Source organism: Archocentrus centrarchus, chromosome 7, assembly GCF_007364275.1.
Source record: "Archocentrus centrarchus isolate MPI-CPG fArcCen1 chromosome 7, fArcCen1, whole genome shotgun sequence".
Taxonomy (NCBI): Eukaryota; Metazoa; Chordata; class Actinopteri; order Cichliformes; family Cichlidae; genus Archocentrus; species Archocentrus centrarchus.
The window spans coordinates 34,848,577-34,862,143 of record NC_044352.1 but is presented as its reverse complement, the minus strand read 5'-3'; the positions used below and the strand labels follow the sequence as shown (position 1 = coordinate 34,862,143).

Genomic DNA, 13,567 nt, shown 5'->3' with positions numbered 1-13,567 from the left:
AGATATTACAGGTTCCCTGTTTGCAGAAATAATGTGTGAAATGTTTTCTAATTGTTCTTTCTAAGTAGAGTTGTTCTTTTGTAGTGGTATTTAGATTTTATCAGATCTAAATACGGGCGTAGCATACTGATAAGATTTCTTTAGTGGATTTCTCTTCATTTTTATTTGTTTTTCTCTGTTTTCTTGGACCTTACTTTGTCCTTTACCTCATCCCTTTTTTATCATCCTCCCATTTTCTTACTAGAATAGCAACCACCCCTCCATCTTTTCTCTTGATTTTTTTGTATGTCAGTTCTGCGCGTGTCTGTGTGAAAGTCTGTTTGAACATGGGTGTCCTCTGCTGACATATCTGAGAGCTGCAGTTTGACTTGTGTGTGTTCTCTGTTGGTGTGTGGGTGTGTGCACCTGTGCTTGCGTGCCTGTCTGTGTGAGTGTGTGCATGCATGCGTGTGTTTGTGCTGTCTCTTCATTTGATTGCCTTCATCCGTCTTCTCAGTTGCTTCTCTTTACCTTTCTTGCTCCCTTCTGTCCATCCTTCCCTCCTTCCATTCCACGCTGACTTCCTCCCCACCATGCTCCATCACATGCAGGTGTAGATACAGAGAGGCCCAGGTCGACACCGCTGACACCTCATTGTCATGATCACCCTGCGCAGACAGTAGGAGGAACCTGGGCTTTGTTTAAATACTTTGGAAACACATCCTTCACTCCAGTACTTTACAATATAACATGTTAAAAAATTTATTATATCGACACTGAATGTGGGACATGTATGTAGTTTGGTGCGACATTGGCTGTAGAGGAGTGGAAAGAGGGATGTACAGTCCAAGTATGGAGCGAGGGTTCAGGTCTGCCAGCTCATTGCTTGCTTTTTCTATTCTTCTACCTTAATTCGAAGAGCTTGTTATGTCCAAATCTGTTAGTTAACAGTAGTGTGACACATACTTCTTGCATTTTGCAGTCATCCTGTAGAGGCTGAGCCCCTGATGTGAAACAAAATGGATTTGGACAAACAAGTGGAACAAGGGGGGGAATATGAAGGAGCAAGCAGAAACTTTGAGCCTGATGTGACCCAGGTTGTCTTCTCTGAATCACTTCGTGTTGTCTGGAGGCCTCCAGTGGTCAAATGAAACCTCCTGTTGTTCTCAACTGCTCCAGCTTGGTTTACACAAAAAATATAAATCACACAGTTATGCAACCCTAAACCTACCAGAAATGATTTTGCTTATAGGATAGGTCAGATGATATTTTAAAAATGTGTAGAAAAGACCAGAACTAACAATTAATGTATACTACTAACAGATACTGTAATATAACTACAGGAGTGTGGCTCTTTATTCCTGCACCACAGCTAATCTATGTGAGCCATTTGACTTCCTTTGATCCCACTGTATAAATGTTATTATGATTTCAGTTTTTTGCAAACACAGTATTGATTATATGTCTGAACCAAAATAAAGTTTCCTTTAGCTTTTCTTACGTGGGCCAAGCTTGTAAAATACTACCATTGTGCTAACGTATGCTGAGTCCGCTGTTAAGGATTTATGGCAGGCTGCTGCTGTTTACTTCATGCCTGAAATCAAAATGGTACATGCCATAAACTGAGTAATATTTACAGAAACGGATTTAAACTGTAAAATAATCAGAAAATTGGACTAGGTCTGTTGTCTCAGTCCCTTCAATGGGTTACAACTGCATTCATTTTGGATTATTTTGTGAGTGCCCCATGAAATCAGAATTCCAGACAGTGTGAATGTTGGGAATATTCAGATGTTCTTTGGTTATAGATATTACTGCTGTCAGCTAATATTAATGCCAGGGAAACTGTGCATTTAGGTCCCCCACATACTCCACACTCATCTTTTGACTTTGTATTAGTCTTTGTGTCAGCGAGTAACATTATTTTTGCATATTTCTTAGCTGTGTATTAGCAGCTTAGTAGCTTAATAACACATCACTAGAACTGGCTTTATAACACCTTCCTAGGGGTCTAAATTAATCCTTTGACAGTGAAACTATTTTTAGCAACCAAATCCCGGCTTTTCTTTTCTACAGCGTTCTCCTCGTCTATGTCAGGGCTCGTAGGTTTATGACGTGATGCAGTGGGCATTAATGGACTGGCCCTGTTTGTAGTTATAGGCGTCCTGTTGTTTCTGATCTTTTTCCTGGATTTGGTCACTGTACCACAAATATAGAATAGCACTAGTCTTAACCTTAGACTACTTTCCTGTGATAGGTATGATATGAGAAGCCCCAAGAATGCCCACGTGTTACCCATACAGACCGACCTCTCTGCCTGCACTGCCGCTCGTCCACAGTTAGCCACCGTTAGCGAAGTTGTGCCCTGCTATGATGTGCCTAGGTTCTGACACAATCATCTCCCTGACTTTTACAGCCAAATGTATAATGAACTGAGTAAGAAGACAGCCCGGGCAAATTTGAAGGAAGTGTCACCAATAAAAAGTGGAGATATAAAAATGCTGAAAGTCCCTTTTTCATGCTCTCATTCACCTGAGGTGTGTTGGACTTTAGAGATCCCTCTGGATCTTTAGAAGTGATCTATGGATCCAGTTCCTTTTCATTTCAGGTTCTGAGTTAGTTGAATCCACCTACAAGTACAATAAAGAGATTCACCTCTAAGTTTATGTTGGTCAGGAAAAAAGGGTAATACGATGTTCAGCTGACTCTAATCCAGTCTCAACCTCTCGATTATTTACTAAAAGCATTTTGAAATAAATAATCAGCCTCCACTCTCAGATTTCACTCCTGTAATGGGATGCGAGCAGGAGATGTGAGGAAAAAAATGCTCTGAATGGGGCAAGGCGTTGCTATGGATTACTGCTCATCGTATACAGGGTTGGGTGCTCCATCAGATGGGCCTCACAGAGGGAAATGGGAGCCATTAACCAGTCATCTACCTCACAGCTTCTCCCTGTATTTATGTTGCATTCTCTTCTCATCAGCAGTTGTTTTGCGCAGCAGTTGTTTTGCCTCTCTGTCTTCCAGCGCCCTTTCTCCTCCTCGTACTTTAACCATCACCGTTTTTCCATCAAGCACTGCTGAAAGAGCCGACAGGGAGAAAGGGGGAGAGAGAGAGAGAAAGGAAATGGGTGCGAGGAATAAGTAACACAGCAGTGCCCTGACCTCCAGGCCTCGCTGGTCACACTGTGGGCGTTATATACTCGAAAGTTTACTCTTGCCATGGAGACAAAATGAAAACGAACCGAGCACTGACGAAGTGGGAAAGTACCATTCTGAAACCTTCTCAGGCTGCATGAGGTGTTTTTCTGCTGTCTGACATGCTCTTTGGAAAAACAGATAAGCACTGAACCTACTGCTTGACCGTCTGTCTGTATGTCTGTATGTCTCTCAGTCTATCATATGAGCCAGAGTCATATATAGAGACTCCTCCTAGTTTGGCCAACTGCAGCACTGATCTGCATTCAGCTGCCTGACCATCCATCTCTCATAATCACATTTGGGACTCCAGTGGGTGTTGCAGTGGACATAAAGCTTTTTCTCTGTTGATCTCATTCGGCCAAACTGTCTCTGTATAGGGCTCTGTCTGCCTCTGCCTGTCAGTATATTTGCATTAAACTGTCTTTCTTTCTTTTGAGCTCATGCTGCTTCTTTTCCTCTGTTTGGGCTTTGGAGAAGGGTGCATGGACCAACTGCCATGGCAAAGGAATGTGTTTATGCACGCATACACCACCTTGAATGCACCTTGAAGTACACTCATAAAACTCACTGTGTGTGGTGTGTGTGTGTGTGTGTGTGTGTGTGTGTGTGTGTGTGTGTGTGTGTGTGTGTGTGTGTGTGTGTGTGTGTGTGACAGAAAGAGAGTGTAAGTGACAAAGATCTGATTCAGCATGACCTGGCTGTCTCTCTTTGTGTGACAGGGCTGACGCCCAAGCTTCACTCTTGCCTTTGAACCAGTCACCTTTTGTTTCTAATCCAGCTAATCACATACTGTTCTAACCTGCTGATTCTTCATGATGTCACTTTTCTGTTTTGCAAGATTTGTTTTTTTATATCCCGCAGCGACTTCACCATCAGCATCCTCATCATTTTAGTCGCTCCGCTCTCCTGTCTCTCACTGCTGCATGGCCGTAGAACACGTTGCACATGTGCATGAGCACACGCGTAGAGGCGCTGACTGAATCACTCACAGTTTGGCTGTCGATGTGTTTATGAAGCAGCTCTCTTTAACAAACAGCAAACAGCCCCTATGACTGACAGTTGTCCAATGCATGCAGACATCAACCTCCAAACTGCACACTGCTGAGATATCTCAGCCCTGGTTCACTCTGCTGCTGCATGCGTGTGTTGTTTATGTGTGTATGCGTGTGTATATATGTTTGGTCACTGCTATAGGTTCTTACAAAATTCTTCTTTTATTGTACATTGAACTAACATGCTCACCATTCCTGCTTCTTTCTCCATTTGTGCCTAACAAACACCCTCATCTGTGTGTGCATGCCTGTGATCCTGTGTGCTGAGGTATGAGTGTTTTTCCCACGCATACTGTATCACCAGCCCAACACACACACATACACACACACACAGACACACACACACACACAAATGCCAAGTGTGTATGGTGGAAAGGGTCTGCAGCTTCTGTGGTCTTTGTGATGGTGGCTACTGAATGTTTTTGTCTAATAAGGTCTGACTGATGTGTGAGAACTGACAGAAACATGTCATCAGCCAACTCATTTTAAAACAATTTTTTTTTTCACTTTTGTGTGTTTTTGAGACACACGGGATCAGGTGGATGCTGAGCTGACATTGAATTAATTTATATTACCAAGGTTACACCAGTATAATTGCAAAGTGTGAGAAGGGCTTTACGTATCGTCAGATGGACAATCACCAGACAGCAGCTAAAATAGTGGTTCAGATGTTGATGCACTTCAGCTATTGTGCTTATTTCCAACACCATATTTTTACTGTTGTACCATCTGAAAAGTCTGTTTCTGTGCAGAACTTATGGCATATGCAGGCAACACAAAGGACTTAGCTACTTATTATATAACATGGTGATACATCTCAGTTTAATGAAATGCACCCATTTTTAATGTATGGATATATAGAGGACCTATTCTGCTATCTTATAGTGGACCATTATCCAGCCCCTCAGTTCATCTCCTCCGTGAAAAAAGCTCTTCCTCTAACACCTCACTTTAAGCCAGCCTTCTTTTGATTGGCTTCCATACAAAAACAACAGGCCTGAACAACAGGTAGAAGAGACGTCTGTGCTCACAGCCGCTCTCAGTGACATCATATAGATCCAGGTATAGAAAAAAACCCTGAATTTAGAAAAGTCTAAAGCCTGAGCTTTTAACTAATAGGGATTATTTACACATTCATTGTTCTCCCTTTGAGTTTATCCACCACTGTAACAGTATGACAGATAAAGGCGTAACACGTCCTCGTTAATACTCGCCAAGATTTGCTTTCTAAACAATGTTATGAATCTATTTATTTATGCATTTGTCTAAGTTTTCCTATTCATGACTATTTGCTAACTACCTCACAGACCGATCAAATAATTAGCTCAATTTGTGCTTCTATCTCATCATCTTTATAGCAAGAAGGATGCATTATATTAATTCTTTGGCATTTAAAACTGTTTTCCTACTTGCTTTCATGCTGAGTGCTAGCCATAGTATAAAGACTAACAGCTTAAGCCCTACGAGCAAGCTCTAACTATCTGCTAGTGCTAATCTTCATCTTTAACCCACAGGCATAAGATTGATAATAGTCTTAAGAGCACCAGCCACAGTGTGGACAGGGCTTAAGTCCAAAAATCCAAAAAGGATATTTCCTGATTTTAAAAATAATTCTGTTACTTGTCCTCTAAAAGATGCTTTGCCTTTGCCCTACTGTTATCCAGCCAGTAATATTTTCAGCTTCCAGAGCAGCTCTTAGTCAAAGATCTCTATTAAAAATAAACTGACCATTAGAGGTTACATTGCATCCATCTTAACTGCAGCCACCTGGCCCTGAGTGTCCGTCTGTCTCTGTCACTCTGTTCGTCTGCTGGAGGACACAAATCTGTCTGTCTTTGGGATTCCCATGTCTCCCTTTTCTTTTCTTTTTTCTGACTTTCACCTCTATCTTTCTTGTTGATCTCTCCCTCATCTTCTTTCCTCTGGGCAGATGCGAGTGGTGAAAGCATTCCGTAGTTCGCTGTACGAGGGCCGGGAGAAACCGGAATCCCGCAACTCCATCCACAACTTCATGGTCCACCCAGAGTTCCTCATCAATGACCTCATCCACAACATCCCACTGATCGACGACACCGACGTGGACGACGAATCAGAGCTCAGCAGATACCAGCACCTGCACCCGGCCCTCCGCAAGCCGCCTCCCCCTCCCACCCAGCCGCAACCCCCGGCACGCACCCGTCCCACCCGTCCCTACCGCCAGTACAGCCTCCCGGTGACCCCATGCAACCGAAACAACAACAACAACAGCAGCAGCAGCAGCATTGATTCAATGGTCACCCACAGCAACAGAAATAGCACCAACGCAGTTATCACCTATAACCGGAGCCCCCGCCGTCACCATCACCACCACCATAACCATCATGGCAGGGACAGGCCAGTGAAACCCTCCGCCCCTCACCCGGCCCATCTCTACTGTGTGGAGACCTCCTTATAACTGAACTGAATATGGGTTTGGGAAGGGGATGGGAAGAGGGGGATGGAGGTTAGGGTGAGAGCGAGAGAGGGCTGAGGACACACACATGACATTTTCATCCAATTGCCCTTTCAGTAAGCTCACAGGAGAGAGCGAAGGACGAGGGAGGCGCAGGAGGGAGTGGACAGTGGCGGAGACTTCTGCTCGCAACTCCCTGAGAACAATTTGCCACTTTCCCTCCCTTTGCCCTTACTCCAGCCCTCGCAGTCTGACTCCCCACCTTCACCCCAGTTCTTCCCCTCCTTCATCCACAAAGCCACCCACCCCAGTCTGTCGCCCCCTCCTTGTGGAACGCCACTCACCCTGTCCAGCCTCACACTGAGTTCATGCATGCTCTTGTCACACACACATGCAGGTCTGCTCTGGCAGGGTTCGAGTAGGGAGGGGGGGGGGGTGATAGACCTCCAGAACACACATCCCTTAACGCTTCAGCAGTACAGGGGCAAGCGGCTATGGGGGCTGACTCACTCCGTTTCTATTGGTGTTCATCATTAGTGTTGTTGCCATCCACTTACCACCGCCACCATTATTCTGGGTAGACTGCAGCCACTTCAGAGTCACTACTTTGCTTACAATATAAGTGAAACGCTTTGTTAAAGCTTTAACTAAACTTCAGTCATTTCCATTTCCCACTCATTTATTTCTCAACATGATGGTGCTCATTCATTTCTTTCTTATATGTCACTTTATTTCTTCTCTGACGCTTTTAGACTTTTTCTTTCATTCCTCTTTCTCTCTCCGTGTGTGTTTGTGTATTGTCTTGTCTCTTCTTCTGAAAAAAAATCACAAAAGCGTAACAAAAACAAATTACAAACAAAGATGCTGTTCATTTAAACTTAATAGTAAATAGAATGGCTGCAACAACATCTAAAGGATGGGGGCGTTCATGTCTATCTAGCTGACAGTAGATAGATGGATATGAATGTTTGGGAAGTAACAACACAGAACTTGTTCATCACAGCACTTTCTCCTGAATGCTGCCCCATTAGTCCACATGACCTGTTATCTGGAATATTGCTCTGAGATGAACAGTGTGTGAGATGTAATGTTAATTTGGATGTATACATGTCTATGTACAGTGTAAACTTCATTTCCAGCCTCCTGCCATGCCCCCCCGGGGAATATCTGCAGCTGTCACCTTGGGGAACCCCGTGGCTGATGTCCCCTTGCAGTCCCCTCATTCCTGTTCCACGTTGCATCGTCTTCCCTCTTGCTGTTCCTCCTTTGTTCACTTTGTCTCATCCCGTATGCGAATTTGTGTGCACATATGTGTGTGTGTGTCAGCTTTTTTCTTTTTGGAAAAAAAGCTGAGTGCTTGTGAAGCATTAACCCTTTAAATGCCATCAAACACGCAATGCACAGGCGAAGGCCCTTTAAGACTTAATGTGCACTCGGTTGGAAGTCCCTCCTGCTCATATGTTGTCAGGTCTTCTCCGTCATGTAACCAGTGCCCTCTGCGCAGACAAAGGGATTGTGCCATTTTAACCTGTCAGTGTCTCAACCAGTCGCTCGCATCTGATGTCAGTGTTCACTTGTAGCTATCAAGCACGACCAAGGAGAGCGTATGTGTCATGTCCCTGTCCTTTCCCCATCATTACTATGTACAGATCATTGATTGGGATACCTTTAAGGAAACATATAAGGCTAGGTGTTTCAGCTGGTTAGCTTAGTTTAGCATGAAAAGCTAGCCTGACTCTCAGAGGCACCTGTAAAGCGCTCTAATTACCACATTACATCTCATGTTTAAAGTCTTTATGAGGCATCTTTATGACGCAGCAGCAGATGCTGTTTTGTTGCTTTTGTTTTTGTTATTTAATCCTTTTTTTGTTTCAAGGAAACAAAAAACCTCTTTAAACATCACACTGTCTGAAAATACAGTCAGGCCCAAATGTGAAACAGCAGCTAAATATCGGTAAATGCCATCCTATTTGCAGACATGCCAATAGCATCGAGCGAAGGCTGAAATTGTTCGATACAGATATTGGCTGGATACATCGGTGGGTCCCTGATCTTTAAAAAACAGTACAGGTTAAAATGTCTTCTCTTGGCTTGGTCAGGAGACATCAGACTGCTACAAGGTAAAAGCAGCATTGCAGTGACGGTGGACTGTGCTGCAGGAGCACTACTGCTGCTACACTACACAGGCAGCTCATAGTCTCATAATGGTCCCATAAGTCTTGGCATACACTTTAACTGTGTTTATGTTTAATTAGCTAATTAATTATCTGCTGCTTATGCAGGTCCCAGTCTCATTTATTAAATGCATTTTACTATTAAAACAAGATACAATAAAGAATTGAGGGCTTAATACGTCCCCTACTGCTTATCAGTCAGACTCTGGATAGCAGGCCCATGAAACAGGTGGTAATTTTTCTTGGTAATACTAATCTAGATAATTTTACAGTACAGTATTTTTTTTCAACACAGCCAGGCCTTTCTGAAGGTGTGCTGCTGTGGTACCCCATCATATAAAACGTTATAGGGCGTGGAATTTATAACATTTACTTTACTTTTCAACAAACATCCAGGATACACAGGAATGTGTGCGTGTGCTACTTCAACGCCAAAGCCTCGGGTAACAAAGACGAGTGCCAACCAAGTGCTTTCCAGGTCGTAACCCTAAATCGAGTCTTCGAAGCGTGGCCGACACCTGCGTTACTGTACGTGCGTTCATTCATCTACACATCATGTCGTGGTGTGATGCAGTGCAGATGGAGACAAACTGACTTCAGTGTCAAGAAATGGAACAGCTTGTGGGGACTCTAAACCAGCATAAAAATTACAATTACCCACGTAAACCACCATCTGATTAGACTTTTCAAACCCCTGCAGATGTTTTCATGTGAAGCAGGTTTCCTGTGTGACACTGAAGTTAATGTAGGCTCCCTCAATTTGCGTTTTTGAGAGCCACTGATATAAACGTTTCAAACAAAGAAGGAGAAGTTGTGGTTTTATAAAGGGTTGTGTGCAGGACGTTGTGTGGGTCACACTCAGCACAGTTCGGTATTAAACAAGCATCTAACCTGTTAGCTTGAACTGTTTCCAGTCTTTATCCTAAGCTAATTAAACTAAGCTAACTGCCTGCTGAACCCATGCCTTCATCTCAACTCCCTGCACCAAAGCCAGTCGGCCAGTTTGCCACTGATGCTTTAAGACACGTTATGTCTCAGCTGCCAACATAAAGGCCATGAACACTGCATGAGCACACTGAAAACAACAAAAGAAAAAAAAATCTGATCGCCACCATAGTGACGACGGGTGCAGAGCTCGTGACGTCACCTCCACCTTGACATTCCATGGAACATGCATTCCAAATATCACATTCCAGAGCGGGTGTGAGAGCGCCCTCCTGTATCCCATGTTGCACTAGGTGTGGGTGGGCCGCTGACTTCATGTTGCCTCAGAGTGTGACACCTCAAAGCAATGCAAACTCCCGCTACCCCTCCCCTCTCCTTTCCCTTCCCCTGCCCCTGCCCCTCCACCTCCCCCCAGTTGACTTGTCCCACCGCCAGACTAAGGCATGGGCAGACGATATGCAAAAGACTGCCATGTCGACACCTGCACCCAGCCGTAGGATTCAATCCAGAGCGAGAGAACACGTCTGTCCTGCTATTTCTGTTTGAGGATGCGCGCAGGGCTCTCTGGGAACACCCTCACCTGTACAGAACTCTTGTCTTCTTGAATGCTCATCATCATCGTCACCACCTGAGCTGGGCGGGGCAGGCGGTGACACTGTATTGGTCTATCTGTTTTGAAGCATGCATTTGGTATCATTAATGTCACTCTTTATGTGTTGGTAAATCATTTAGGCTACTGTCACTTCTGTGTGCTATGATCTCTCCACATCTGCTCTCTTCCTCTCTCTCTTTCTGTCACACACACACACACACACACACACACACACACACACACACACACACACACACACACACACACACGCACATCCTGTTCAAGTCTCTTCTATTTCAGCACCAGTCTAAGCACAGCTACATCAGTGCTTTCTACCGTATATGAAAACACACACACACACACACACACACACACACACACAGCAGACTACAGGGCGATAATCTTCAGTGGTGTAAATTTGATTGTTCAGCCATCTCTGTCCATCTGTCCAGCCATGTTACATCATGATGTTGTGAGCCAGATTCACAAAACACAATGTGAAAAAGAATATATTTATCAAAATTATTTATCAAAATTATAAATTGTACAACTGCACCACTACTGTACAGATCGCCCAAATGTGCACATGTGCATCTTTGATTTACAGGTACTATGTTCCTGTTACACTTTTTTTTTTTTTTGGATGTTTCTTTCTTTTATTCCTATTGCTTTTTGTAAAGAGAGGAACAACAAAACGGAAGCGCTTGTATTATATTATTATTATGATTATTATTCTTGATTTTCTCCACCGGTGCTCCCACTGATGGAAAGACAGTTGCACATTCTCCTGAGCATATTCTGAGGGCTGTGTTTTCTGTCCAGTGAACAGCCCCTGAAGTGTGCAGAGGTGCATAGATGCTTACAGTCTCTTAAGACCAGAGACACCACTCTGTAAATAGAGAAACGGAGATACAGACGTACCTCATTATAATCTGAAGGACTGGACAAAGTGGGGACCCAGAGAGATTGGAGACCCAGGAGGCGATGCAGAGCTAGAGACCGCAGAAGTGCAGTGCATCCATGTGCTGTTTAGGCTGCTCTTTTAGATCTGCCACCAGTATTACTGCCATGTAACCACAGGAAGAAATGAAGGTTTTTACATTATTCATTATACATACTGTTGTAAATATTATGTGTGGAATGGTCCCCCTTCTTGCACAAAGCAGTGCTGTTCTGCAGACAGAAAATGCAGCCTTAACTGTGCTGAAATTAAAAAAGACCAAAAAAAGAAAAAAAAATATAAAGACTATTGAATATATTAAAGAGTTACCTGCCTGTTATTTAAGCAAATAAATATCTATATATGAGAAAGAACACACCTGTATACTGTAGACTAAGTCTGTATGGAAATCTAAGAGAATTTAATGGGAATTAAGTCCAACACCTTTTGTCTGTATGAAAGAAAAAATACATCAAAGTATTCTACAATAATAACTTTGACAAAGTATGTGTGGTCCTGTGTTGTTTGTTCACGATAATGTGAGAGTGCCCTTCCATCTGAAACCTCTGAACAAGTGACGCCTGATCGGGAGCCTCAAAGGTAAATGCTGACGAATGTGGAGTATTTACACCTGTGTGGGTTTGTTTGTGGGTGACAGCGACACCTGGAGCACAGGTTCAGATAACTTTCTCCATTAAAGCTTTGATGATGTCAAACAGGTGGAGAGGGTAACATTAAAGTGGGTTTGTTATGCTTTTTTTCTTATTTTCTGTCATACATCCTGTTACAGTGGTGGATGCAGACATTAAACTTAAGGAGGCTGGCATATGTACAAGTAATTCCAGGTTTCAGACTGCTCTAAATGCTCTGTTTCAGACAGGTTTTTCTACGCTTGGCTCTGTGTGATGTCACTGAGTGCAGATATCCCTCTGGTTGCAAAAAGACATGTTTTTATAGAACTGGAAAATGAACTTTTCTTGTCTGCGACTTCAGTAACACTTAGTAACTTTATGGTCTCTGTCACTAATTTGAGATCATACTGAATACAGCATGATGTTGATTTTGTAAATTATGGTCCCATTAGAGTCAAAAAGGATGTATGCTGTAATGGGGGTCTATAAAGTCATATAGAGATCAGTGACTAATAAACACTTGATTTTATTTTTTTGCTCATGTTGGTAACCTTTATTGCTAAAAAGGAGTATGAGTTGTGGGCCTGAACTGTTTCACTTCACAAAAATAAAAGTCCGTTAAGACTTTCTATTCTGGAAGGTGTAGAGATCAAAATTAGCAGCAGAATACATGTTCACACATGAAATTATTGAAGATTAAAGCTGTCTGTGGCTCTTTTAATGATTTTTGCACACCTGCAGGACGTCACCAGCTTCTCACATTGCTCTGGTTCGATCCACTCTGCATCATCTCTTCCACAGTTTCAGAAGTGTCGAGCGTTTCTTTGACCTCAGCGATCGTTCGCAGGTTCTCTTTGGGTTTCTTTATTTCAGTGTTCCCGGCTTTAAGTAATTGGTACATAAAAGTTACAAGCTGAAAGCAAAGTATTAACAGTGTACAGGTGACGGAGCTTCTGACCTTACGGTTTGTGAGGAGCAGTGTCACAGCAACTGCATCAAATCTCCTCAGTGGCACTTAGGAGACCACACTCAGCCTTTAAAGGGACCTTGGTTGTAAGCAGGCAGTCGCATGTTAAAGGATTTGCTGTTCTGCAGTCCTTTTGGTCAGTGCAGAAGGGTTATTAGCTGGATGAAGCTGTATTTTTTTTTTTTTTACAGAATCACAGGAGCTTAAATCTCTGCAAAGAACTTTGCTGACTTTAATTTTAAAAAGTGTATACTCATTACTGTGATTGTCTTTCATATAGACATTTTAACTGGCTATGTCCAATATGTAGCATCATTCATTTTCCTACTCTACCCTGGAAGTGCTAGCTGTTCTACGTTATATAGAAATGCAAATGGTGACTTTTTAGAGGTTGTCACATGTGGTGCACTTGCTGGCTTTGCTCCGAGTTTCTGCTGCAGTTAATTTGCAGTTACAGAGTCCTTATGATTGCAGGGCCTTCACCTCACAATATAAAGCACCTTGAGACAACTGTTGTGATTCGGTGCTATATAAATACACTGAATTGACATTGAATTTAAAAAATGATGACAGATTGAATAGTGTCTGTTACTGACTTATTGGTATATGACTGTTGCTTATTCTCTAATGTACAGTTCTGATAAAACTGATGTA

The 13,567-nt window shown here is 43.0% G+C and overlaps 1 protein-coding gene across 3 annotated transcripts in view; it reads left to right on the top strand.

The window, feature by feature from the left end:
* Window positions 1-6,961, top strand: part of atp2b3b (ATPase plasma membrane Ca2+ transporting 3b) — a 65,870-nt gene extending 58,909 nt beyond the window's left edge. For 2 of the 3 annotated variants that reach the window (XM_030734131.1, XM_030734133.1), the window contains one exon: window positions 6,163-6,961. In XM_030734131.1, coding sequence (XP_030589991.1) covers window positions 6,163-6,666 — 504 coding nt within the window. In that variant the 3' untranslated portion in view covers window positions 6,667-6,961. The remainder of the gene's footprint in view (window positions 1-6,162) is intronic. The other variant, XM_030734132.1, reaches the window with a different exon arrangement.
* Window positions 6,962-13,567: the final 6,606 nt, after the last annotated feature.